The sequence below is a fragment of the Netta rufina genome (assembly GCF_964035555.1).
Source record: "Netta rufina genome assembly, chromosome: 5".
Taxonomy (NCBI): Eukaryota; Metazoa; Chordata; class Aves; order Anseriformes; family Anatidae; genus Netta; species Netta rufina.
Window position 1 is genome coordinate 60,680,321 of NC_140128.1, and position 26,051 is coordinate 60,706,371.

Below are 26,051 nucleotides of genomic sequence, written 5' to 3' on the forward strand. Positions count from 1 at the left end.
AACTTGGGGGTGGCACGATGGGAACAGAGCTTAGGAACAACCCAAGGTGCCTCTGTGGTATTCCCACTGACAGCCATACAGTGCTACAGCAGCTACCCCTGCTGCTTCCCAGACTGGGATCCACAAAACTCTTTGTGGGAAATAGCGACAGTAAAATAAAGCTCAGAGAACTCCAGTCATGGGGACGAGGGGTAACAGGACCAAATGACAGTGGGAGCCTCTAGGCAGTAAGTCAGAGACAAGGCTGCCCAGGGGAATGGGTCTTTTCTAAAGGAAGAGGATGAGAGAACGAGGGTAGAGGTAGGTGGTGATGAAGGAAAAGGCAAATGTAATGAAGGACAAACACGGGCTTGCTCACAAGCTGTGCTATGACCTGAAAGTCAGCAGGGCTTGTACAAATAGGACAAAGTGTGGCAGATTTCTAGGCTAGCGTGAACAAGTAGATGCTTTGTTCTTTCAGTGTTTACTCATTGCCAATTGGCCAAAGTAATTAACACTGTTGAAAAAGAGCATATAAATGGAGAGGAGGGAAGGGATAAATTGGGCAGTGTGTAGAAAAAGTAGCTGCTTACAAATTATCTGAAGTAACAGGATTTACCCCTAAGTACTTGAGGAATTGGCAGAGACAATCTTGGAGGTGTCACCAAGTAGCTTGGTAGGAGGAAGAGAAACAGAAAAGCAACCAATTACCTCTAGGATGAGTGGTGGTAAGTAACAGGCAGCACGGATTTGACAACATCGAGCCACATTAGGCAGACTAATTCCTTTCTGCAGTAAGAGGAACAAGCCGTGTGGATTTGGGGGGGACACCTGGTGTCTCACACATGGGCACTGGTGGTGCTTGTGGCTTGTCATGACCGACATGACTAGTAAGTGAGGAGATATGGTGGAGGTGACAGAGGTGGTAAGGTGCTCCCAGGGGGCTGGGAAGCTGTTGTCCAGCCGTAGTTTCCAGCTGAGGGAAGAGGGACTTACTGGTCCTGTCTTGCTTCTGGTACAGCTCAAGATTTGGAGGGGAGAGAGTGCACACAAGACACCCAAAGGGATGCCTCTCCTCACCTCAGCACCTTGGAAAACCCCAACCCTTTGGACATCACACGATGAGGGAGAGGCAGGTAGTACTGAGGGGAGCCAAAGGATAGGGGGCAACTGAGAACCAAGGAGACCTTGGTGAGGGCTCACCAATTCTCAGTAGCTTCAACCCAGACATTTTCGAAGAAATGGGGGCAGTGTGGGTTGGTGACAACTGCACCAGTGCTAAATACTTCTGTATTGTTCCTCCTTAAACATCCAGTGATTGCATTGGCCCTTCTGGCCACAGAACGTGCATCTAAACCTCATGCTAGGACTTGACACTCCTTGGTCTTCTCCCTTGCACCACGTATCTATCAATGCCATTTGTTCTCAGATTGATACTTTTGCACTTGTGCTGGAACATCTTTTCTTTTATTAATTTGTTTTTAATATTTTTTTTTTTTTCTCCCCCCAGAAACATTCAAACCATCCTGAATGAGGGTTTCAGCACAGTCAGTAAATATTGCGTCTTGCTCTTCACACCCTCTGTGAACTTCATCAATGCAAATTCTCTGTTTCTTTCCACACCTTCCACTAAGTGTTAAATAACACAGCTGGGATCCAAAACATGTTTGATGACATTTCCCCACTACCACTGTGTTTGGAAATGTCAGCCAGTTTTTACATTATATATGGATTTAGCATTATTTTAATTTTTCAGAGGTCTGTTACACCAATTCTCTTTCCCAAATAAATGTGCAGTCTCATCTAAAAACTTTGTTTTGTACTATATTTTTGTTTTAAATTAATGTTCATTTGCATTAGTTACATTACCGCCAATTTTTTTATGAGATGGTGAGTACACTTTAATGAAGTCAATTCCGAATTAGATTTTTTTCCTATTTATATCCATAGTTTTATTTGGGAACAATGTTGGGTTGACAAACAATACTTATTTACATCCTTCTGTCTATTCTTTTTAAAGATTTGTGTGTTAGTTTTCTAGTCCTCCGAAATGCAGTATTAAGTCTGGAGAACTCCATGGCCAGTTCTTGAAAAACTCTCTGTGCAAAGCTATCTGTATAGATCTCGTACAGTCTACACCTGTGATGAAATTATAAATATAAGCACTTTAAGCGCTCTCACAGAAGAAATAGTGCTCCGTACCAAAAGTGTCAAAGAGAAAAAATAAGAATTCACAAGATCCATGAGAATGGGTCCTTTGGGAATGCCCTCACCTGACCCTCTCTCCACCAGCATGGCTGTCTCGTGGTTGTCACACAAGACCATTTGATTATGGCATGTGACAACTGGAAACATGGACAAGAGGAAAAAGAAATGGAACACTATTTGTGAAGCCTTCTCCCCCCTCCTTCCATTAATTGCAAGGTGATCCTCCTATTCTAATGCACAGAATTTTGACAGCCCCTTCATTATTTCAGAGCATTTCTTGAGGAGTTCTCTTTGAACACCTGTGAAGAAGAAAAGCCATTCCTCCATGGTGCTGCAGTGCGGAACAGACAGCTCCCATCTTTCTTACAGGTAGGCTGAAAGCGAACACCACATACTGAAATTCTGCATTGAATGATGCAGAACATGATCCACACCTTTTCAACAGAAAGACCTCTTTCACCACTGACATTGTGGTGTTGAGGCATGCAGATGGCTGTAATGAGCGGGGGCTGGATTCTGGGCAAATTCATTAACTCACCTTTTGTCTGCTAATCAGAACAGATGCATCACTTTTGTGAAACAAGTCATAGCACAGTGCTCTCGTGTAAGTTTGCATGTTTCAGCTGAATGTCATGGTTCACATGAATTAATCCACCCTTCAGAACATTTAACCAACCAATTAGATTACTGTCTCGATCTAAGCATTTTTTGAATTATAGCCTAAAACTTTTCTCCGTACATAATCATTAATCTTATTTATCTCACAGCGTACAGTTAAACAAGAGGTATAGCAGGAGCAGCCGGTGTGCTCGGTTATTAGACGGCATTCTTCTCTTCTTTTGTGCTGCTCTCCAGGTTCTCTCAGTTTTTCACCAGCCTTTCAGAATTTGCTCGTTTCCTGATAACTCTCTTAAAGTCCATTTCCTGTGTTCCTGCAGATACCAATTTTCTTCTCAAAATTAGAGGTCTGCCTCTGTAAACTGAGTCCTTTTCTTTTATGCTTATTTTTCTAAGGTAAATGGCTTGGTGATGTTTTTTTGGAACCTCCAGCAAGCTTAGCTGCTTTTGCCTCCTCAGAGTGTCTTGTGATTTGAAAAAATGGGTTTACATCTCTGGTTCCTTACTAATATTAATTAGAGTTTGCATGCATGTATGAAGGGGAACTCACCACTTTTACTGACAGAGGCCATAAAGATTCCTGTACTGTCTCCCCTTTTAGTAGCACTGTTCATGTCACACTGTCTCTCTTAAGACCCTTGTAAATTATTGACTCATACATTCTGTACATACATACACAAAATAATCTTGTGAAAAGAACGGAACTCTTGCTTTTGACTGTCCTGCTTATCAAGAAACTAATCAGATTCTTGTAACTTCAGGAATGGAGTAAGACACTGAAAGCTTTCATGTCTTGGAAAGCTCTTTGGTTCACAAAACCAACAAAGTAACTGGGTGTCCTCCCAGAAGACCTGCCCACACAAACCAGTCTGTACCATCTGTATCACTGGGTATTGTGCCAGTTAATGTTAGAATGGAGAGTAAAAATGACCAGGGAAAACAATTCAAAACATCTCTAGGCTGTAATCCAGGGCTAAACAATCTAAAATAAATTTATGTTTTTAAGAGAAGTGAATTCATTTGTTTTTAATCACAACAGATGGTTTTTAAACAAACAAAAGAACACTGGATCAAATTTATTTTCATTGTATCATGGTATTACTTTAATTCCCTATTTTGTTTAATCACAAAAATCATTCACAATTACATCAGTAATATAAACTTTTGTACATGATAGGCGCCGATGCTTCAGAATTCCAGATGTAATAATCAGATGAAATCAGTTCCCGGGCTAAAAAACAAATGGGAAAAAAAAAACACAAAAAACAAACATTACAGGGTACTTTACAATCAGATATACTTTCATCCAAGTTAAGAGACTGCTAATATATCTTTTCTGTAAACTAGTAAGGATGTATTGGCCTCTTTAAACTGTAAGACCCTTACTATTATTTGAAAATTATTTCTGATAATAATACATTTAAAATCTCAGCTTCAATTACTTTTACTAATGTACTAGTCATAAGCTTAAAATTCAGAGGTTAAGTCAAAAGCAAGGAGATGTCTCGGATTTTGTTCAATGAATATAAACTGCAGACTTGATATAAAACACAGTATGAAAGTAATGCTTTTTTGTGTTACAGTTTAGGACCGAACGTGACCCATCACAAACTTAACAGTGTAGATCACAGTTTTCAAAGCATTTACAGACTATTTCTAACACGACCAACAGAAGTTGCAGTAGACAGAAAGCAACAAAGAAAAATGTTGCTATTATACGGTAATGCTCAGATTTAATGATTGCCAGATTTAATGACTGTGTTCCCATTTAGTATATTTTTGGTGCAGACATGTAAGAAGTGACATGTTAACTCCAGAACAGGCAGTGGTTTCTGCTCCACAGATTTAATGAACCATATCCCCCAACAGATAATGGTATGATGACACCAACAGACAGCAACAGTCTCAGCTTGTGTGCAAGAGCTGAGTTCTGTGCCTGCAGACCTTACTTCCAGTCCACACATATCTTCAAATAAGTGTCCTAAACAAGAGGCCAGACTACAGCAAGGTGTTCTCTGTCCCCCCATTATTATAAAGTTCTGCCATTACGCAGAACATTGTAAACACCAGGGTGAATGCAGGAGAGCCTGAGAAGGTTTGACTTGGTCATTTAGCAGTAAGAGCTTTCATCTAAAAAGGTGACGCCAGTCCCTACTCCAAGAAACCATTAACCATTGCAAGAAAAAGTACAAAGCAGAAAACAAAATTTCTGGTATGTCCCAAGGAAAAAGATTTGTCCAATTTTATCTACGTTATTTTAATCATTGATATCTGATTTATTTATCAGAAACTGCATACTAAACTTATAATTGACATTTTTAGTAACTCACATGCAGTAATTTTGGGTTTTCCTGGTGCAAAGATCTGGACAGAATGCTGGTCTACGTAACATCCAGTAAGTGTGAAGTCTGGGATCCTAAAATACATCTACAGAAAGAGGAAATACATGGTAAGATGCATAGTGTAATGGCTGCTGTGCAAACACTGGCAACCTGTGCTAGATGCTTTATGTGTGCAAGCATACCTCATAAAGACAGGACATCAAATCCTGCAAGACAGCAGAAGACTCTACACTGAGTGCAACGCATTAAAATCAGTGTATTTTCATAACCAGTTTAAGATGATTAAAAAAATGGCTATTAAGGCAGCATTTCACAGAGACTATGACTTACTTTTACATAAGCCGTGTTCCCAGTGCAAACGTAGTCAGTTGGGTGCTCTTCACCTGCAGCACCAAAAGTCACAGTTCCAGTAAGAGAAACTTCTGAAGATTTAGGGAACTTCTGTCCTAAAGCCAGAAACAGCATCTATAAGAAATGATACAGCTGTGCTTACGCTAGAGAAAACCAATGGGGGGAAGAAGGATGAGTGCACAGGGGTATTCTACTCACCAATGATCCAAACCAGTAGGCTCTTCTCTCGTGACAAATCCAGTTGGCCATAACTAACTTTGTACTCCAAATGAGCGATTGGGCCCCTACAGCATGAAAAAGGAGCAATAAAGCCACTGGAATTAATACCATTCAGTTATTTGTTAACAATAATTTTGTTAAAGAAAGCAACAAATGCCGAAAGACATTATTTATGTGCATTCAGACAAATCACACGTATCTAAACAAAATGCTAATTTATGGAAAGAAATTACAGGGCAGGAGGAAATCACTGTGGTTTCAACCTAGTAATCATGAGAGCTATAGATATTTTACTGTCTTTAGTTCACTGATAGCATTTTACTAACACTATGATCACCATCAGCAACTCTGTATCATTTCATCTGTAAATTTTCATTATAATTATGTGACAGCGTAGTTACTGCAGTTGTCAGAGAGGCTTACATGAAAACTATCGCTTTAATTTTAAATAACTGTATTTTTGATAAGCTGATCTGTAGCTAGGATTAGCAGTCTTAAGGAACAGGTAACCCTGGTTTAGAAGTGTTCTCAAGACATAATCCACCTGGAGGATTGTAGCAGCATTTCACATTAAAAAAAAATAACACAGGGAAACAGGATACTCCATGGAAGTATTGAGAATGTTACCAAATACTCTGGTCAGGAGTCAGAACAATTCCAAGGCTGTTTCCCAATATTTGCAAAGTTGGTGTCTTTGATGGGGCACAATCTGTTACATGGACTCCTGACAGGTTAGTTTTTGGAAGATCACAGAGAAAAGGAACAAATCTATTTAGGATTTCTTTATTCTTACCTGTTGAAAAAAGGTATACGAGCTTCACAGTATTCAAAAGAATTCTTTATGCTTTCATGAAGCTTCAAATTAACTGTTAACTTTAACTGTGATCCCTCTTCAATGAGTTGGTAACATCCCAGAATTGGTGGAACAGGCACCTGGAGAAAACCACATTAATTCTCAAGATATGACAACAATACCATTGTAAGATCAGTTATATACTGTCTTAGTTGCTAAAGTACTTCAAAAAATAAAGTTGTTAATTGCCGAGCGGTTTTGAACAGTATCCATCAAACTCTTTGGGCTACTTACCATACACAGATTTGCCCATGTATGTACTTTAAATCTCATCCTGGACTCATTCTGTCTAATTCAGGCATCTAAGTTGCTCACAAATTAAAAGCAGTCAAAGGTACTGGCACCTTCTGAAAGTAATGCAGATGACGCAAGTCCTGAAGTGCCTTCCAAACAGTTTACGATATAAAGAACATTTTACCTGCCTGTATTGGACTGAGAGTCCTATTTAGATGCATTCAACACCACAGGTATTTTTATTCCTGTTTGAGGGCTGGAAAACAACGAGGGTCAGGGATGTTATTACCTGGGAAGTGTAGTAACACAAGTTGAACGAATCTGAAGGAGGAATGAAAGGAAATTTGTAAGGTCCACTATACACAGAATCATCCAGTGGATCGACACTGCTGGACATGAGCATGGCAGGATCAACGGAAGTCACGCAGTGATGGACCAGGATATCTTGGAGCGGAGAGCCATTAGTTGGGAGATTCAAAGTGAGGGTTACATTTGGTGCAGCTCCCTCTATATCACACTGGGACAAAATGAAGACAAAAGATTATTCTACAATATTTCCCTTAAGCCAGAATTAGATGTTCAAAAAATCAAACACAAATATTAAACCATCACACTAAAAATTTTCAGCTGGCTTCAAACCTTAGTACTGACAAATACTTTCAAAACAAAGTCCCTTTCTCAATTCTGTAGCCTCTCCTGTACGGCTAGTGGTGCAGCCTTAGCTAGATGTCTCTTAATTGAGAGCTGCTCTTTAGCAGCAAACCAGCACATAAGCAAGCCAAGGACTTACTGCTATAGCTAAATCATTTTGAATGTTACATAAACAGACTTGGTGACAGTCTAATTAATTCAGTTACTTTTACAACATCCGCTTAATGGATTGCAGCATGCTATTAATGGCCACTGTGGTCCCACGTCAGCTTTCTCACAGCAACCATGTGCAGTGCCTCCATTGTCTTGTCCCTTTGCGTGCCAGCTCAGCAGCACATGATTATACCAAGGCTTTCATTTATGTAAGACCATCCACTCTGCAAGATGACCTAGAAACTTGTCCCTCTGAGAGCAGGAAGCTGTTCACCCACATAATCCCCACCAGCATGGCTGGTGGGAAATAAGCAAGTCTTCAGAAGTGCAGTACTTAGGTTGGCTTCCTTTGGAGACAAGTATCCCACCTCTTACTAATAATTAAATTAGCATGATCCACTTTTTATTACGTCTTTCTCCTCTTAAAACAATGGCAGTTACAAACACAGTGTGCTTTGATAATATACCAAGTATAATTTGGAACCAAGAATGTTAAATACACCAATTATAGAATATATAAAAATGTTAATGTGTTCTGTAATAACTACTAATCTATTTAGTCAACATTCCCCAAATTTTAGTATTAAACAATAAAAGTCATTGCCATATATAAAAACATTCAAATTAGTTGTGCTACTAGTTCATTTCCATGGATTCTGTATCAACAGTTCTTATGTGGATTCAAATTTTGTTGTAATTGAATAGAAGATTTAATTTTTGTATGGTAAGAAAATTAAGTAAAAATGCTCTGTAAAGACACTTGCAGACTAACTATTTCTGAATGAGTCTTCTCATTATTTATTAGATAGCCGGAAACAAATTTGGTGTTAGCACTACTATTTCTTAGTCTTTATATGCAAAAGCTGTATGAAACAACTTCTCCCTATTTCATTTAGAATACAACATATGGGAAAATACTTGCAATTTAACTACTGCTGGAGATTTAAGTCCCATAAATAGTTACTGAGAAATGTATGAAGTGTGCAGAAAAAAAAACAGTAAAGACCAAAATAAAAAACACTGCTAACACACTAATATGTAATAGTTTGCTATGCTTTCAAATTTTACCATATTAGAAATTCACTCACCACGTATCAGGGTAAAATTAAATGAGAATTCAATTTCCTAGTGCACTTACACAAAAAGCATTTTGGCGAGACTGGCACAAGAAATGCTCTCACCTTGCAATTCACCACTCCGTAAACTTGCCACATGTCCACGACATCTCTCTTGTCATACTGCATGCACTTGACTTTTTCAGTGATAGAGACATTAACCTGAGGCTTGCCTTTATACGTGTTGGATCTCCAAACCGGTTGCTTCTCATCTGTAGGAATAACCTGAATGTCATCAAACGAGCTGTTTAAACTGCTTATGTTCGTGTTTAAGGGGGTGCCGAGCGGACAGGCCTGTATAAGCAAGTTTCGAAGCTGGCCTATTTTTGCACTCATCTCAGCTTCATTTTTCCGACTTGGAGAAATGTAGTCCAGAATGCCAAACAGAAGAGCAAGTCCTTGAGAGAGTCCACTGATGGTAAGGAGAGGTGGCCGGGGCTCCAAGGTCTCCTCAACCAGTGGAAGACACGCATAGATCAGACCACTCTTCTGGAAAGCCACCACAGGCCAGAGATCCCCTCCTTCGACGCGAACTGAACGTACCGATGAATGATCGATTCGAGTACACGTATCCCGATGCTCCACAAAACTCTGGTCATCCGTGAGCCTAAGTTCAAAGAGCAAGGCTTTAAGAAAATCGTTGTCAGATGGGATAGCCACGTGCGTCGATCCGTTGAAGGCCTCCGCGCGTGTTTCAACGGTGGGGTAACGCCTGCAACATGGAAATAAGAGTGTCTTACTGTCTCATCTTTTCCCACCCAAAATATCATACCAACAGGATTCCAAGAAGCAAAAGCACACCACCCCTTTTCTGGCTGTCAGAGAATGCAAAAACACCACAAAAATCTTTGGAGTATTGACATAGTCAAGTATCTGTGTAGCTCCTGAAGGCCAAGCTCCTAGAAGTAACCTCGTGCCAGCAGACACTGGCAGTGTCCTGATAGAAAGAATGAGAGGATCACAATCTGAACCATGGTCAATAAAACTATTTCACGTGTAATTAGGATTTGTACTAGCAGGTAGATTTTCACTGCAAACTTGGAGCAAATGCTTTTATTTTTAAAAGAAATGTGTATGTCTGTCTGTCTCCTGTCCTGTTGCACAAAGATATATAAATGTTTAAACAACACTAATGAACCCAAGCGTGACCTACCAGTGCAATGAAACTTCAACAACAAAGTATTTCTAAGAGGTGAGATCATACTGAAGACAACTTTTCAGACACTTTAAGAAGACGGCTGCCACACATAATCAAATTCAACTACAAGAGCTTTTTGCCTACCTACGGTATGCTACTGCTATAGCTCTGCTACTCTACTAAACATTCTTGGACAATATCACTGAAGTTACTTATATACAGGCTTTGCATTGCTGTTCTGAGCTTGCACAATAAATCTGCAGCAGTTGCTTTAACTAATTAACAAGATTAACTACAAATCTTTACAATACTGTAAAGCCAAAAAGATTTCACTGTGCCTAAGTCCAATACTTCCAGCAAGAGTTGCATGGGTTTTGTGAGGGGGCAAACTGGACTCTACAGTGCAGGTGCAATGTGTGTGACTTAAGTGCTGTTATGACTGTTTCATTGTTTGTTTGTTTTTTTTTTGACTTTGGATTATTTAAGATGTAATCTTCATGTTTCAGAGACAAAGTTTTGTATATTTTAAATTTGCTATGTTGCATCAATATGCATATTTTACTTCAAATTTTCTAGACATAATGTTTGCAAAAAATCATACCATTCTCTTCTGAAGCAGTACTATTTTAAAGGAAAGAGGGATGAATTTCTTCAAAAACTAACCTAAATCTATCAAGAAAAACTTAAAAGCTGTCTTTTAATAAATAGCAGAGAAAAGAAAAATGCTTACTTCCACTAATGCATTGGTTTTCATCCTTTTTCGGAACTACAAACTCCCCCGACTCTCTCTTAATTTGAGTTTGATAATGGGCTAGCTTTTCTGTATTTTTCTTTGCGGATTCCCATAGTAGTTATCTGCACACCCTCAAAATTCCTGTCACAGGTTACATGCAGGGAACTAAAATCACTTCATGAAGCACATTGCAGTTGATCTGCTCTCAGGCCATATGCTTGTTTGCGCTCAGGTCCACGCTTATAAACAAACATGGGAGAAGCAAATCCATGGACACATGAGCCTTCACTTATTCTCCTTTTTAAACATTTTTTTTAAAGACACGTTGACAGGCTGTTTCTTAAATTGCCATGGAACTTGTAATCCCAGCAATGTAGTACTTTGTTTTTATCTGTGACCTCCACACCTAACGTCCCCCTTCTGTTCCTGAACGCTTGCATGGCTCTTATCCTATTGCCTACAAGTCCCACCTACATCATCTTTTCTTAACTGAGTAGCAGAGTTTTTTGCTGGAGGCAGCTATGCTTCCTCATGCTTATTTTCACTGACTGTGCTTTTTTCTTTGCTTCTTAATCAGGCATCTAGGGCTTTTTTTCTTTTTTTTTTCCCCAGTAAGGAAAAGGGAAGTGTAAGCAGAGAGAAGCCTGAGCTACAAGATCCGTAAACAGGATACTGATGACAGTAAAATGCCTCCCTACAGTCTCACGTCTATTTTGAACAGCAAGGAAACAGTGTGATTTCGCTGCTTGGAAATTTATGAGGGCTTCCCAACCAAGGTTATTGATAAGCAGCTGCACATAATGTTGGTAAGCATCTCTTATTTTCAGCTGCTGTTTCCAAAGCAAAAGGAGATATTTCACTCTAATTCTGTCTGTCTTCTGTCCCAATCTGCCTGCTGTATTTGCTGAAGCTGTCCCCACACCATGGCAACCTTCTCCTCCTCCTGCTGAACCTCCTCAGCATTAGCTGAGTCATTAGATGATTAGTTACCCCTTGTGATCTTGGTTTTTCAGTATTCCCCTCTAGAAAGTGATGAAAACTTAAAAAGATGAAAGTTTCCATGGATGAATGAGCTTTGGTGATTCAAGAGGGAGACCGTACTTGTTGCCTGAATTAAGTTATGATCAGCTCAAAAAAACTGGAATGCTTTGATGTCCCAGATGTCTTCTCTAAGGTTAAAGATCAGGGCTCACGTATCTCCAGCTGAGTGCCTAAGTCCCGAAACCAACAGTTTCCATGTGATCCAGCATTCTTTATATTGTCTACGCGCTTTGTTGAATTTAAGGTCAGTTAGGAGGATAAACTTGGGGTTTCCACAGCCCTATTATTCCCTCTGGGAACTTGAAAGATCTAAGTCTGGAAATCACTTGAAGTATCAAGTCGAGTTTGCCCTTTTCAAAGGACTGCTATTCCTTGTCTCTGCCGCTCACTGTGTGACAAGTTACTTCACATATCCCTGTCACCACCCCCCCGGTCCTCCTTGGTGATTACACTCGCAGACTTTTGGGACACGGCTTTCTCTTTCTCTGTGTTTGTAGAGGGGAGGCCTCATCTCTAGTCTTGTAGGTAATACAAGGACTATAATACTAATCCTAAAACAATCAGAGGAATGCCCAGTGTGGAGAGCTGTCTGCACCCGAAGATGGAAGATACTCTCTCTACTTGCTCTTTTTTATCCTTCTAGGTTTTCTCTCCAGCTTTTCTAAATTCAGCTGAGGACTGTAAGTCACGTCTTTATCCAGGTCTCAGCATTTCTTCTTTCCCTATCCCCCAGTTGTTTTTCCTCTCGTTCTTTGGTACCAAGTCCTCTGGAATCATAAAGTGCAAGGAAATGGGCACATTTCCCAGACTGACCAAACCAACTCACCTAGCCCAAAGTCTTATTTAAAACTATGCAATAGTTCTGAATAATAATAGTAATAAGAAGAAGTCCTGCTTTGGTTCACTAACTTAAAAACCTCTTTGTATGCAAAGATGAAAATCAAATTGAAAGTTGAATTTCTCCCTGAAAATGCTGTATTTCCAGTGCAATTAATGAACAAGACTAAGAGTTTATAAACAAAATGCATGCTCTGTGCTCTGCCTGTTCCTCTGACAGCATTTCCTAATGGCTACCTCGGCTTTTCCATCAATATTCATACCAAAGCAGAGAGCAGCTTGGCAAAATCTTTTTAAAAAATTAAGATTTAGAAGAGAAACCAACACAGAAAGAGGAACGGAGCCGAGAAAGCCCCGTGCAAAACACAGAAGCTGCTAAAAATACACCAGATAACCCCCCAGCGATAACAGCACGGCGATGAGGCGGGGGGGGGGTGGGCTGCAAGGGGTGCTCGGAGCAGCCTCAGCCTTGCTACAAGAGCATAACCCCAGCGCTGCCCAGCTCCCTTTTCCCCTTCCAACCCCATCCCCGGCGGCACAACCCCGCAAGAAGGGTTTTACCTGGAGAAAAGCACCGCGCCGCCAGCCCGGGGGTCGTGCCTCAGCACCCAGAGCGCCCGCAGCGCCATGGCGCTGGGCTAAGGGGAGGGTGGGGGTGGGGGGGGGACGGGGATGGCTGCGGGCAATGGGGGGCGGCCGGGGCAGGGCAGGAGATGGCGGCCGGGACCGGGGAGGAGCCGGGAGCTGCGTGCGGCGGTGGCCGCCCGGCGCAAGCCTGTTTCCGGCGGGTGGAGGCGGTGCCGAGGCTGCTGCTGCCGGTGGTGGCGGTGCCGGGGCTGGGGGACACAATGGGAGGCGGTGGTGGGGCGGCGGAGAGCCGCTGAGGAGCCCCCCACCAGCACCACCACCACCACCCCCGTGCGCCATGGCCGCCGCGGCCGAGCTGTTCGAGGTGGGTGTGTGGGGAGCCTGCGGGCGAGGAAGGGCCCGGGGAAGGGAAATGGGGCCTCCTGCCCCGATGGGTGTGCACTGAAAATGTGAGGATGTGGGAAAATGTGGGGTGTGAGGGGTTCGGGTGGTGGGCTGCGGGGGGGTTGTCGCTCCTTGCCCAGCGGCTGAGGGGTTGTAGGGAGCCTGATGCACGGCCCCCTTCTGCTGGGGGTCCTGGGTGTGTGAGGGCCTGGCTGGAAAAGCAACCCATCTCTTCCTCAGCACACACACCGGGTTGACCCTGGCACCGTAGTGTTCCTTATTCTCAAGCCTTTAAGAATAAGGAAAGACCTCTGCCCTGCCTTTAGCTGCTGTGGAACTGAGGTGCAAGAAGCCAACTTGCTCGCCCAAGGCCATGAGCAGGAAATTTTAACAACACTCCAGGAGCTTCTCTTCTGGTCTGGACCGTGGCCTTTCAGGATGGGACCCGTGGTTATCAGGCAGTGTTTGTCCCCATTGCTCGTGCAGGGGGTGAGGTATCGGTACCAGATATCCCCTGTTTGCTTGTTGAGTCACTCAAGAGCCTGGTGCTTGTTTGGTGTTAACACCAGGACTCGCTTTCCCCAGCCCTCAGGAGAGGTCTCGTGCCTTGCTGTAGGGTCCTCTATATACTCTTACATAAATGCATTGTGCTCGCTTGTATTTATGAATCACTATTCTGACACACGAGTGTTATGACTCATGTCTTTTTGCTTGCCTGTTTCAAAAAAATAGCAAGAATAATATAGTGTCTTCTAAGCAGGTAGGTGCCAGGCCTGATACCTTCTCTGCACCTCCTTAAGACTCTTCTCTAGGAGTCTGTTGATTTCCCAACATGAGGACTGTGTGCTTCTGTTCTTTGTGGGATGGTGAATGGGAAATGACCTGTATGTGGAAAGAAAACTGTATGTTTTGGCAGTTCCGGATCATGCAACAATGTATTTCATTTTGCAATAGCAATAAAGGTGGAATTGCAAAGTAGGCGAGAGCTTTGCCTAGAGATAAGGCTTGAAATCTTGTTTTCCGATATGGAAACTGAGATTTCTTTCTCTCCTGCTCTCACTTCTCTATCACTACAAAGGCAGGAGATGTTATATGGACATTAACTAAACTAATATTGTGTGGTACTTTAGTCTGAGGTGACTACCGTGAAGGTTAGAGCATGAAGATACTTACTATGGGAGTAACCCTGAGCTGAACCTGAGGGTGGTATTTGGCTTCAATGCTTGCATGAAAGCATGTTTAAAAGTAACTTTCAATATGGATATATAAAATTATATAGAAGGATCTGTGCTGAAAATGGACACAACAGGGACTCATTCTTCTATGTATAATTCAAAATGTAATTTAAAAATAATTATTGCTAAACTGGATTTTAACATGGCTGGGTCCAGTTTAGTTTCACTTACACAGACCAGATCAAACCAGGTTATCATCCACTTCAGGCCTATCTCTTATTAAATCAGGAGTATTGGCTGAATGGATAGGATCACGTTAATTCATCTGGAGCTAGAGCGAAGTTCAAAGCTGTGAAGAAATTGACTGTTGAGGCTCATCAGATAACAGGCAAAGAACTTGCAAATTACATTTGTAAAAGCTGATTTTCAGCAGTTTCTGCAGAACTGGAGAGGAAAATTAAAATAGGAATTAGGCTCTCTGATAGCTATAGGTGACCATATTATCAAGATAACATTAAAAAGTCTGTATGAGAGGTTTTTTTAAACAAAACTAAAACTTTGGATTTGCAGCGGGAACATTTGAAATCATGGAACCATGTCTTAAAATGATCATCCCAAGCTTCATTTATTCTTTATAAATCAAAGAGATTATTTTTAGTTTGCCCTTTGTGAAAATTCAGAAGAAAGAGCTCATTTCTTACTCTGTTGGTCAGCATGCTGCACACCATAACATCCCCTACGGTTACTGTTTGAGTAATACAGGACAGGGTTTATATGACAAAGGAGACCTGACTTTAAGCTTCTTTTAGTCTCTGTAAGTGTTCCTGTTAAACAGACGTGTTCCAGGTTAATGCCCTTTTAAAATACTATGGCTGCATCTAGTAGTGATTCTGCCATCATTTAGGTTTGAGTAAACTAATTAACACTCTCTGTTGCTGTGTCAAATTGTTAAAACAATGCAGGTTTGTGATGCAGATGCTGCAGAAGGAGGGAGGCAGGAGCATTGCAGAAGAGCAGGGCACACGAAAGGACGGCGGAGGGGAGGACGGCGGAGGGGACGTGGCTGCTGCAGCTTCGGTTTGGCCTTGAGACTGGGCAGCACAGTGTGATTAGGAGTTGACCAAATTGTTTGCTGCTGGCATTTGGGATGCAGGGGAGGGAGCTGCAGACGCTCTGCGTTCACGTATATTCAAGGGAGATTTAGAGGAGAACAGAGGCGTAATGGCTAGGGTGAAGTTGGCACAGCTATTATTTCTTACGGTTCTAGGGTATGTATATCAGACTTCCTTAGGAGACCAGGCTTTGATACTCTGGCTTGCAGAAAAGCCCTGTAAATATTGTCTGATCAAAAAAAGCACCACTATAAGTAGTATCACTATATATATTTAGGATATATATATAGAGCGTGTATATATATGCATCCATAGATGTATGCACACAGCATCGCTGAACAGTGCACCCTCTGTATAGGGTTCTTCCACAGAGTTGTATTTGGCATTGGTGTCCTTGTAATGGAGCGGTACTCCAGCTGGATTACGGGATCTTCAGAGGAAAAGTTGTGGTTGTGATTTTCATATAAAGGAAAAGTGCTGAGAAGAGCCATAAAGCAATTACGAAGCTGGAGGACTCCCCTGAAGGGAGTGTTACTGCATCGAATGGCTCGTTTCGCCTGTAATTAAAGCTGCAAAAACATTCCCAAACACTGAGATGTAAAGATGACAAACAGAGAGTTTATACTTAGTATGAAAACATCGCATTAAAACTTTTGATGAAGAGGACTCGTGTAAAGGAAACAATGTTGTGTGTCAGGAAGAACTGGGGCGAAGAGCTGAGCGACTTGTACCAAGTACCAGTCAGCCTAACTGGCTGAGCAGAACAGTTACTCCGGTCAGTCTTTGAAAGAGGAGTTACCGGGTGATCTGCTGGAGTTCCTGCCCTGTCTAGCAGGATTCTGCAAGTTGCAAAATATATTTTAAAAGCTTTTATATTTCTGTTTAATAGCTGGGCTCGACTGGATAGGGCATAATGTGTTTTTTGGAGAACACTGAAGTGGCTTTGTTAATGTAAGCAATGACTGGCAATATTTGCTTTCCAACCCTTGCTTTTATGAAAATGCTGTTTTTTCCTTCCCTGTTACTTCTGTCTGTCTGCCCCAAGCTTTATCAAAAGCAGTGATGTTGTGTTTGTGTGTTTCATTATCAGAATGGAGTTGTGGCAAGTACCACTATCAACCAGAACCACTCCTGGCTCTGTTGGGCTGTGTTGCACAGTTTTAGACCCATTTGTGTGTGTATTGTAACAGCTTTCCAGGAAGTCCTGGGGTCTACAAGAATACTTTATTTACTGAGCTCAGATATACTAATGTTAGCACCAAAGTAATAAGTCTGGGCTACCAATGAATCTGAAGGGATAAATAATAATGTGGGTTTTATTTTAAAGGATAGGTGTCATTATGCTTTGTTTTTGTAAATTGTTTTGGGTGCTTAATATTAACTGTGTGAAGAAATGTTTGAGCTGATTGAAGTCCTAGGTCAACTAGAATATGAGCTCTTGGTTTTATTACGAGGTCTGTGCCTTCAGAAAACATTGTCATGTGGGAAAATAATCTTCTTAACTCTTCACTGTTGTGCAGTATTTCTTGAGGAAGATCAGGCAAATATTATGGGATAAACTTGTGTAACCTTGTATTTTTAGCATCATTCATGCCCCGCTTTCTTGGGAAAGTGAAGTCCATTGTCTGCTTTTATTCATCCTTGGTTATTTCCCTTTTATCTGCTTTGTTTCTGCAGCTGCAGTGTCCCGTGGCAATCTGGCACTGTCCTTGCCACGGGGCAGTGCCTTGGTCAGTTTTGCTTGTGATGACGTGTTGTGAACTGAATCGGTAAATTGAGCATCTGCAAACAAAACTTACATTGCCCCATAATTTTTTAGACAAATTTAGACATTTTTAGACAAATTTAGACAGTTCTCTGATCTGGTTTGCTGTACAGCTGAAAGCTCTTGGGCTGCAGCAGAGTCTGGTGATACAGTATCTCATATCAGTGTGGCTGCTGCATGTGTCAGATACTTTTAATGACAATCCATAAGCTCACCTGGAAATGGCTACAGGTAGCGTAGAGCCAGCTCTTCAGATTGCTAGTGAAGCATTTTCTAGTAGTCTGACAATTGCTAGACTGGATGTTCAAACCCACCGTACTAAAAACAGTGTTCTCTACTAAATATGTAAACATAAGAAAGAGGTGATGGGGTAATTGTCAATGCTGTACTTGCTCTTGATTGTAGTAATGCTTCTAAATGCTTTCAAAATGATGCGTAAGCAAAGACCCTGCTGTGGCACATTGTAAAGAGTTTTTATTCTGTGGCTAGGAGCCTTTTGTGGCAGATGAATACATTGAACGGCTGGCATGGAGGACACCAGGAGGAGGTTCCAGAGGTGGAGAAGCTTTCGATCCAAAAAGGTAAAATAAAATTGCATAATGGTCAAAATGAATGCGTCTCGAATTGTACTGGTCTATTACACGCACAACAAAAAGCCTGTCTGTGGCACTGGTGTGTATCCAGTGAAATACTCATCTGGGAGAACTGCTAGAATTTGTGACCATGAACCAATTCTTCAGAATCAATTATTTAGTAACAAGAGTAGGAAAAGTCACTTTCTGATTTAGATCTTTTGAATAAAGGAGAATTGATGTTTGTCAGCCATGAATGTTCTGAAGCACAAAAGTTTCTGGATTAAAACATAATATTAGGCTTTGCTGCTTCTGATGGTTAAGTCAATTTAATGAGTTTCTTGCTAGTTTAGCTCCCTACACTGACTTGCAGGACCCAGTAGTTTACAGCATTGCTGCAAATAAAAGGCAGAAACAAACAGGTAGGATGGGAGGAAAGGCCAGAGCATGGCAATGTTGGCTTAGATTGTTTTGAACTGATTGTGTGCACTGTAGTTGGAACCAAATGAACAGCTTGCTTCTGCTGAATGGAGGTGGACTTGTGCCCCTTTTCCTTGCACTTAGCTGCATGTTGTGACAGCTCATCTTGAGCCAGCTCTCGGCATGTTGATCCTGGGATAAGCTAATCCACTTGACTAAAAAACTAACCAGACAAAAAAGTCCTCTTCTTTTCTAGCTGAGTTGGCAATTTTGGGGAACCAGAAAAAACTAGGAACAGGTGTGAAGGGAAGATCTGTGAGCTGGTGGCAAGGAGGAATGTGTGTGAGGAAAGGAGTAAGGCTGGGGAAGGAGGAAGCAGAGCAGGACCTTCTCCTCTTGCTTGTGGTGAGCTGGCGTGGCTCTGCTGAGAAACCTAGCCCTAAGGCAAGAAAAAAGCTTTCTGTTTTTTGGGCCAGGAACAGGTGGGAACTCAGATGCATGATTTTATACAGCAGTTTTCAACACAGAAGCTTCTGTGTTCTGCACTTCTGGATCTTCTGTTTTCCAAAGAGCGACCATTTCAAATAGCTCTGCATCTTCGCTTTTGTACCGGTATTAGTATTCTTTCTAGGGATGCAATTAATTTAAGTGTTTTCATTTTTCAAATGGTTATAATTAAGGAGGTGAGCGTGATCATCCTCCTGTTATTCTTCTGGAATGCTTTTGAGCTAGGAGGCTCAACAAAACGTTTAGCTACCTGAATGTTGATTTACGTTATGATGACGAATTAATCAAAGTGCAGTAGCTTAGTGACTTCTCACAGTCTTGTTCCCAATTGGGATTGTTTGTAGTTACCTAAGCTAGAAGTCTTAAGAAGTTTAGGAATTACTAGAGTCATAGACAATCTGCTGTTCTTTGAAACAGATAGGAGAAGCTTATTTAACACAGTCAAAGGACATTCATTCTTGAGCAGCCTGGCTCTTTGAAGAAGGGGGGATGTTGCTGGAATTCCTAGCAAGATGATGAACGGTTAACATTAAATTTAAGGCCAGTATCCTACGGAGATCTCTACATGCAAGTTAAGCAGGAAGAAATATGAATATGAAGAAGCCTGGAAATATGCAGCATTGCTTCCTCTAGCTCTTTCTCCTTAGTTGTGTCTGGTGTATACTTCAGTGTAGTTAGTGATTGGTACTAACGCCAAGTCAATTTAAATTCTCATCTTAATTTGTGTTGGCTTGCTTGTGTTAACTTCTGTGATGTGCTTTTATATCTATCAGGACAAGTGGGAGACTCCTGCCCAGTAAATAGTTTACTTGTGGGATCTTCTAGTATGGGGAGAAAGGGAGGCCAAATAATACCAGAAGGTTTTTTTTTTCTTTTTGGTATATGTTTTTTCTTTTCTGTTTTTAGAAAGTGATGCTTTATTTTGTTGTAGAAAGGGTGCTCAGTTCCTTATTTCTGTTTTGAGAAACCTGACCAGCAGCTCTCTCTCGTATTTGAATATTTTCCTGTCTTGCTATACATTGAATGCTACCACTGACTAAATGCTGAATTGGCACAATACCTACTTTTAAAAAAACACAAACCCCAAACTGAACTGAATTAGCTTGTAAAATGAATAGGAACTTTCTGTACTTCTCTATGCTTTTGTTTGAGAGTATGCTTTGTGTTACTTAGATTCATTAACATTTTATTTTCAAAATACTTTTCAAAACTCAAGTCTATTCCCCATAGTTTTCTCTGGCATCTAATGCAATATGCTTACCTTTCGGGCTTCTGGCAAGCAGGAAATGGAGGAAAGAAGTAGTAAGCATCTGCCACAATCAAGGTTCTCTTCAATAAGTTGTGACTTCTTCTAGTCACTTACTGTTGCAAAAATACCACTTGCAATACTAATTAGTTTTTTAGACTAATACAGTGAGGAAAAAAAGGCACTTCAGATGGTTTAAGCAGCAGGATAAAAGCCAGTCATTTTAGCAGAAGAAATTAAATCTGAAAATTCGTTGACCCTCCATGCAACTAAAGAGAACCGCTTTATGTTATTGAGGTGTTGCTCAGAGAAAGCCCTCGATGTTGGCCAGGAGAGGTGCTGTAGACAAGAAGTGCTGAAGGAGTCATGCGAGGGTAGAACAACGCGTTCCACTTTTCCCTTCTGCTTGCCGAGAGTCTCTGTCAAGTGCAAGGGGAGCCAGGAGAGGAACAGCATGCTCGTTCTGCCTTTCAGCAGTACTGCATGTTGGAAGGGCACCAGGTTCACAGTACACCTTCTGAAGAGTACATGTGAAAATGCAGATTCCTCAGCAGTCTAGAGGAAGCTCCCAGGAAAGGATTCTGGCTTCCTCCTGTCTTCTGCTCCGACATGAAATGTGGACAACAGACTTCTCCAATCTTTCATGTATTTTCGGTTATTAGCGTAAGTTTTATGGCTGTGGAGGATGTGGGGAATAGCCCATTTCCCGTGCATCGGTGACTGAGATGTTTAGAAAAATAGGAGCTGAAAAATTGACTGGAATGGGACAGAATGGACAAAAACAGGAATGGAAGAGGAACACATTGAGAATTGAATGAAAAAGAATGGAGGAAATTGAAGACTGCATTCAAATATACTGTACTTGGAGAGGGTGAAATGTGAGTCTGAAAGTAAAATGAATGGGAAATAGCAGAAAAAAGCTTTAAATATACTATGTGTTGTAGGGAGAAGAGAAATGAAGTCAGGAAGTAATATGGTTACAACCAAAACAACATTATTAGACTATGTAGTTGCATTCATTGCCAATTAAATGGACAATGATTTACAAGTTTATTATAAAATCTAGAGTAAAGTAGAAAGTACTTTATTATTATAACCCCTACATTGAAGGGATGTAGCGACCTAAGCTTTCTTTGCTTTGATGAGATGTATTTAAGGAAGATTGGGATAGAGGGATTCTTGAGCCAGTGAAAGAGCCAGGTTCTTGAGCAATCAATGTTTTAACCATTTTCTCCACTCTCATCTACCATTCACATGATCACAAAGCTTTTATGTAGACATAGAGTTCTATACAACTAGGATGGTGTAGTTTTAAACAAAATAGCCTTCCAAAGGTAGGCATGATTATGTCAGCCCTGTGAGGTTTTTTATTTGTTTTTTTAAAAGCTCTCTGTGTAGACGATGCCTTTTGAACTAAAGTCTGCTTTACCATATTTTATTTTAAATTAGATTATTGGAAGAATTTGTAAATCACATCCAAGAATTACAGGTAATGGATGAAAGGATTCAGAGAAAGGTGGAGAAACTCGAACAGCAATGCCAGAAGGAAGCAAAGGAATTTGCCAAGAAAGTACAAGAGCTGCAGAAGAGCAACCAGGTAAAACCTAAAGCGTATAGGCAGTGCTAAGCTTTGTGAATTTTAAAAGCATCACATGCTCCATTAACATTTCTTGGTACAGTATGCTACTGTTTGGGGTAAAAATAGAGGGTTTCATGGAAAACAATTTCCCCTGTCGGAGGGTGCTTGTCTGCATGTTCCATTAATGAGTGTTAGCTAGTCCAGAAGTGAGTCTTCACAATAGCTTAATGGAAGGCACTAAACTTTAAGCAGTTGTGTGCACTTAATTAGTGATTCTGAGTAGTTCTGCAGTTTGAGATAGCCTGGAGAGCTGATGCCTGGGTTCCTCGTGCTTCTTACTGATGTAACTCTCGTGCTTCCTAAAGCACGGTAAGTGGAAACGATGAGAATTGTGTCCGTGTGTGTGTTCTCCCAGGTTGCCTTCCAACATTTCCAAGAGCTGGACGAGCACATCAGCTATGTAGCAACTAAGGTCTGTCACCTTGGAGACCAACTGGAGGGGGTAAACACGCCACGGCAACGGGCTGTGGAGGCTCAGAAGCTGATGAAATACTTTAATGAGTTTCTGGATGGAGAGCTGAAGTCTGATGTTTTTACAAACTCTGAAAAGGTAAGAGCTGTCAGCGGGATGAAAGCAGTTCAAAGCAATAAGCAGTACTGCCCTAATTACAAGCTGCTACCATGACTTACCATGGTCAGACTTCAAACCCGTGAGTGACTGACTTGTTAAAGTTGCATTGTTCTGAAATGTAAATTAACAACACTAGGCTGCAGATTGCTGATAAAGCACTTGTATTCAGTGATGCTTAATGTGGCAATGTTGGCATTTTTCATTTTATGAAATTATCAGAGATTTGAGAAATGCTGGGGAGGCAACTTTAGAGCCTGTACAATATCTGCCTTTTCTTTGAACCCCTTGCCTCAGATCCACCCTGTAATGCAGAATGTTTCTGAATGCAACTTCTTTGTGAAACTTTACTCTGTTGGGTCAGTCCACTGGCCTTGGATACCTTTTTGTCACAGCATGCCTTGGGGCTTTGTATAGTCCTGTGGTTATGTCTCCACCCTCTGAATTTAGAGGAACCAGGCAGGAAAACTTCAAAGAAACGTTAATGCATTTTGTTTTTCTTGTGCTTCAAAAGTATGTTCGTGATGCAAATGTAATCTGAGAGGTCTGACTAATAGAAATAAATTGATGGAATAGTGTCCAGCTGTAAGCAACAAGGCTCATTCACATTGTAGTAAGATAAGTAGTTTTTGTGTGTGTGTGTTTTGGTTTTGTTTTGTTTGTTCCCCCCAAGTGTGTCCTGAGCAATCATCCTGCTATGCTTAAAGTGTGTGCAATGGTATGACTGTAGTAAAGAAAAGTTGCAGTGCATGGAAACAGCAAAAACTTGGTTTGCACATTCAGCAAAAATGTTGTCTTTTTTTTTTTTTCTTGAAATGCCTCTCATAAAGGACCTAAGAATAGGTTAATGTCATCCCTTTACTACTGAGCTGAAAGTGTCTTTCAGGGAGTTGGAAAACTAATAGCTTCATATACTTTTATTTCCAAGAATTCAGTTGCATAGTGATTTTTAAATCATGGTCTGTGGATATATGGTAATTTGCCAGTTGATAATTTGCCCTAGTCAGCGAGGGAGTGCAGAAAACTTTTCTGATTTCCAAGGAAAACAGAAAGGTTCCAGCATAACAAAAGTTCTTATGTAGATAGTCTGTTCAACATCGTCTTCTTTTTTCTTTTTTTTTTCCTAATAGAAAAAAAACATGCATTTTAAAGTTAATTTAAGATGGCGTAGTAAATAACAAAGCATAATTTAAAGAAAATCGTGTTGTCTCCTGCAGAGTCTTGTAAAGAATTCAACTTTTACTCAAAACTTAGTTTTGTAACGCTTCCTGTTGAAGGCTCTGAAAATTCTTTGGTAGATAAATGTGGTAAGCCTGGAAATTGGTAAACAAATTAATCTTTGTACACCCTGAAGACATTCAGCATATCTGGAGGAAGACAAATGTAGGAAAGGCCAGAAGTCTTACGTCAGTCGGCAAAGGAAGCATGTGAGAACACACACGATTTTCTGGATATGTTATTTTACACAGAGTATTTTCAGCCCAAGTGGTTTAGTACTGCTCTGTGACTTTTTGTCTCCAAATTTAAATAGCAAGTAACAATAGTGTTTACAAAAGAACGTGCCTAGATGTGTGGTGTGACATCTTAATACATCTTTGAACTAAAAATATTTCTAAAGCATGACATAGGAGCAGATATTCTAAAATGTAAATCACTAATACTTTATCAGTGTCTTCTCATTTTCAAACTGATGTGGTTTCAGATTCTATTTTGGAGGATGTTGGGATTTCTTATACAAGCTGTCCCCCGTAAGTGTGAGTTTTTCCCTAGGACATCAAGAGCAAAGGACACTAAGAAAGGAGAGGCAATAAAGGATTATGAAGCAGTTATTTTGTGTTTTTTTTTCAGTGATGTTAGTTTTTGAAATCTGTTGGATTCTTACCTCCTTTTTTTTTTTTTTTTCCTCTACATTCAAATTGTTATTTCTCCCATTACTTTCTCCTGGCTTTACTGCACAATTTCCAACATATCATCTCAGTGATGGCTTTTCTTTTCTGTCTTGTCCTAAGCTAGGTGTTGTGTATCTTCATCCTCAGAGTCGTTGTGATTTGCCTTGCGCTGCCAGCTAACCAGGACCTCCTCTGCACGGAAGTGTCTTAAAACAAGCAAATCACTCCAGTTAAAACAATTCAATTATAAAATGATGCAGCACCTCGCTGGTTTGTCATGCAGGAGCATTGTCATGTTTAATGCTTATTGTTCTTACACCCTCTTCCTCATTTATGTTCTGCATTCAACATCATTCCATTATGCCTTTTAACTGGCTCATAACAATATTTTCTGTTAAAATTTTCTCTCGCTCTTCCTTGTCCACCTTTTTTTTCTGTGTTTTTTTTTTTTTCAGATATTTTAGTCTTTAAGCTGTGTTTTACAGAATCCATATTTATTTTGATGTAATAGTTTACAGAAGCATGATTCAATTAAAAATGAGATATGTCTGGATTTAAGCAGAAACCATGGAGAATTGATTTGTCATGGCTTCTGTTGTGCATAAGAAAAGGCCACGAATTCAATAAAAATCTAAGAAGTTAGTTAACAGCTATTTTGTGAAAAGAAGACAGAAAATGTTCCATTTGTCGGGTGCTTTTTTTTCCCTTTTTGATTTTTTCTTTTGGTGATGCTGATGAATAACTGCTAATATATGGACTATCCTAATGACATCAGTATCAAACAGAAATGCTCGTTAGGTATTAAGGTTGCTTTAAGCTAATAGAAATAACTGCTGTTTCATTGGATTTATTTGAGGAGCGTGGCTGCTTTTGATTTAAGAGGCTATTGTAAGCTGACAGTTCAAAACATAAGCGGCTCTTAATAAGCAGAGTGACTGCGCCTTCTTAGAGCCCCTGTTTTTGCTGAACAACCAGCCTCATGCGATGACTGTGCTCTGTTTTCTTACCTGTGTGTCTTGTTCCATTCCTGAAAAGTTTTAATCCCAAGCTGCTCTTCAGTGGTGGGAGAATTGGATTTCCTTACTTCCATTCCTCTCACTGTATTTCCCTGGAACGTGGCTAACAGGAAAAATGAGACAATGTGCATGTTCTCCATGTGTTTTGTTGTGTCAGTGTATTTGAGGGCTTTGCCTGGATGCAGTAGTTAACTTTTCATCAATCCATTTGAGGGGCCTTCCAGTCACCAAGACCAAATAATAAAGACTACAACTGTCACAGAGCTGTGGTTTTGACCAGTTGACGTTAGCAGCTAAATTCACTGTTCTTAATCGCAGAATTAGAGGATGATTTGGGTTGGCAGGGACATTACAGCCCATCTAATCCTAGCCCAGGCTGTCCCCAGCCCCATCCAGCCTGGCCTTGGGCACTGCCAGGGATGGGACAGCCACAGCTCCTCGGGGAAGAATTTCTTCCTTATATCTACCCTAAACCTACCCTTTTTTAGTTGCAACCAGCTCTTTCTTTTTGTGACACTTTCAAAAGTAGCAGTTGCCATTTTCCATAGTTCTAGTTAGCCTACTGAAACAGTCACTGAGCACTACTTAGATGCACTTGCCATGGATTGATCATTGAAAGACAAATGGTAAATGGCCTTTTTGTTCATGACAGCAGGAATCTGCATGCTGCTTTCTTTATTCTATAGTTTTTGTATCCT

General features: G+C 40.8%; 2 protein-coding genes across 4 annotated transcripts in view; one reads left to right on the forward strand and one right to left on the reverse strand.

Moving 5' to 3' along the window:
- Nucleotides 1-3,899: 3,899 nt before the first annotated feature.
- On the reverse strand, nt 3,900-13,127 carry AP5M1 (adaptor related protein complex 5 subunit mu 1). Of its 2 annotated transcripts, XM_084287330.1 has the most exons (8): nt 13,034-13,127; nt 8,790-9,435; nt 7,094-7,321; nt 6,511-6,650; nt 5,697-5,782; nt 5,478-5,593; nt 5,136-5,232; nt 3,900-4,036 (listed from the first exon to the last, which is right to left on the reverse strand). In XM_084287330.1, exons 1-8 carry the CDS (start codon nt 13,099-13,101, stop codon nt 3,954-3,956), a joined length of 1,464 nt encoding a protein of 487 aa, XP_084143456.1. In that variant the 5' UTR covers nt 13,102-13,127; the 3' UTR covers nt 3,900-3,953. The 2 variants fall into 2 exon arrangements, 1 of the variants encoding a protein (XP_084143456.1); XR_014618455.1 differs by lacking the exon at nt 3,900-4,036 and having other exon boundaries at nt 5,478-5,612.
- A 122-nt stretch (nt 13,128-13,249) lies between these two features.
- EXOC5 (exocyst complex component 5) overlaps nt 13,250-26,051 on the forward strand; it is a 28,609-nt gene continuing 15,807 nt past the window's right edge. The window contains exons 1-4 of one of the 2 annotated variants that reach the window (XM_084287195.1): nt 13,250-13,424; nt 17,986-18,077; nt 21,691-21,838; nt 22,236-22,430. In XM_084287195.1, the coding sequence (XP_084143321.1) occupies nt 13,398-13,424; nt 17,986-18,077; nt 21,691-21,838; nt 22,236-22,430 (462 nt within the window). In that variant the 5' untranslated portion in view covers nt 13,250-13,397. The remainder of the gene's footprint in view (nt 13,425-17,985; nt 18,078-21,690; nt 21,839-22,235; nt 22,431-26,051) is intronic. The other variant, XM_084287194.1, reaches the window with a different exon arrangement.

Excerpts from the sequence above, each read along its gene's own strand:
- AP5M1 (XM_084287330.1), bottom strand. The coding sequence starts at position 13,101 with ATGGCGCTGCGGGCGCTCTGGGTGCTGAGGCACGACCCCCGGGCTGGC. Across the intron at positions 9,436-13,033 it reads GGCGCGGTGCTTTTCTCCAG|GCGTTACCCCACCGTTGAAA; the intron begins GTAAAACCCTTC and ends TCCATGTTGCAG. Across the intron at positions 5,783-6,510 it reads CGTATACCTTTTTTCAACAG|GGGCCCAATCGCTCATTTGG; the intron begins GTAAGAATAAAG and ends TTCATGCTGTAG.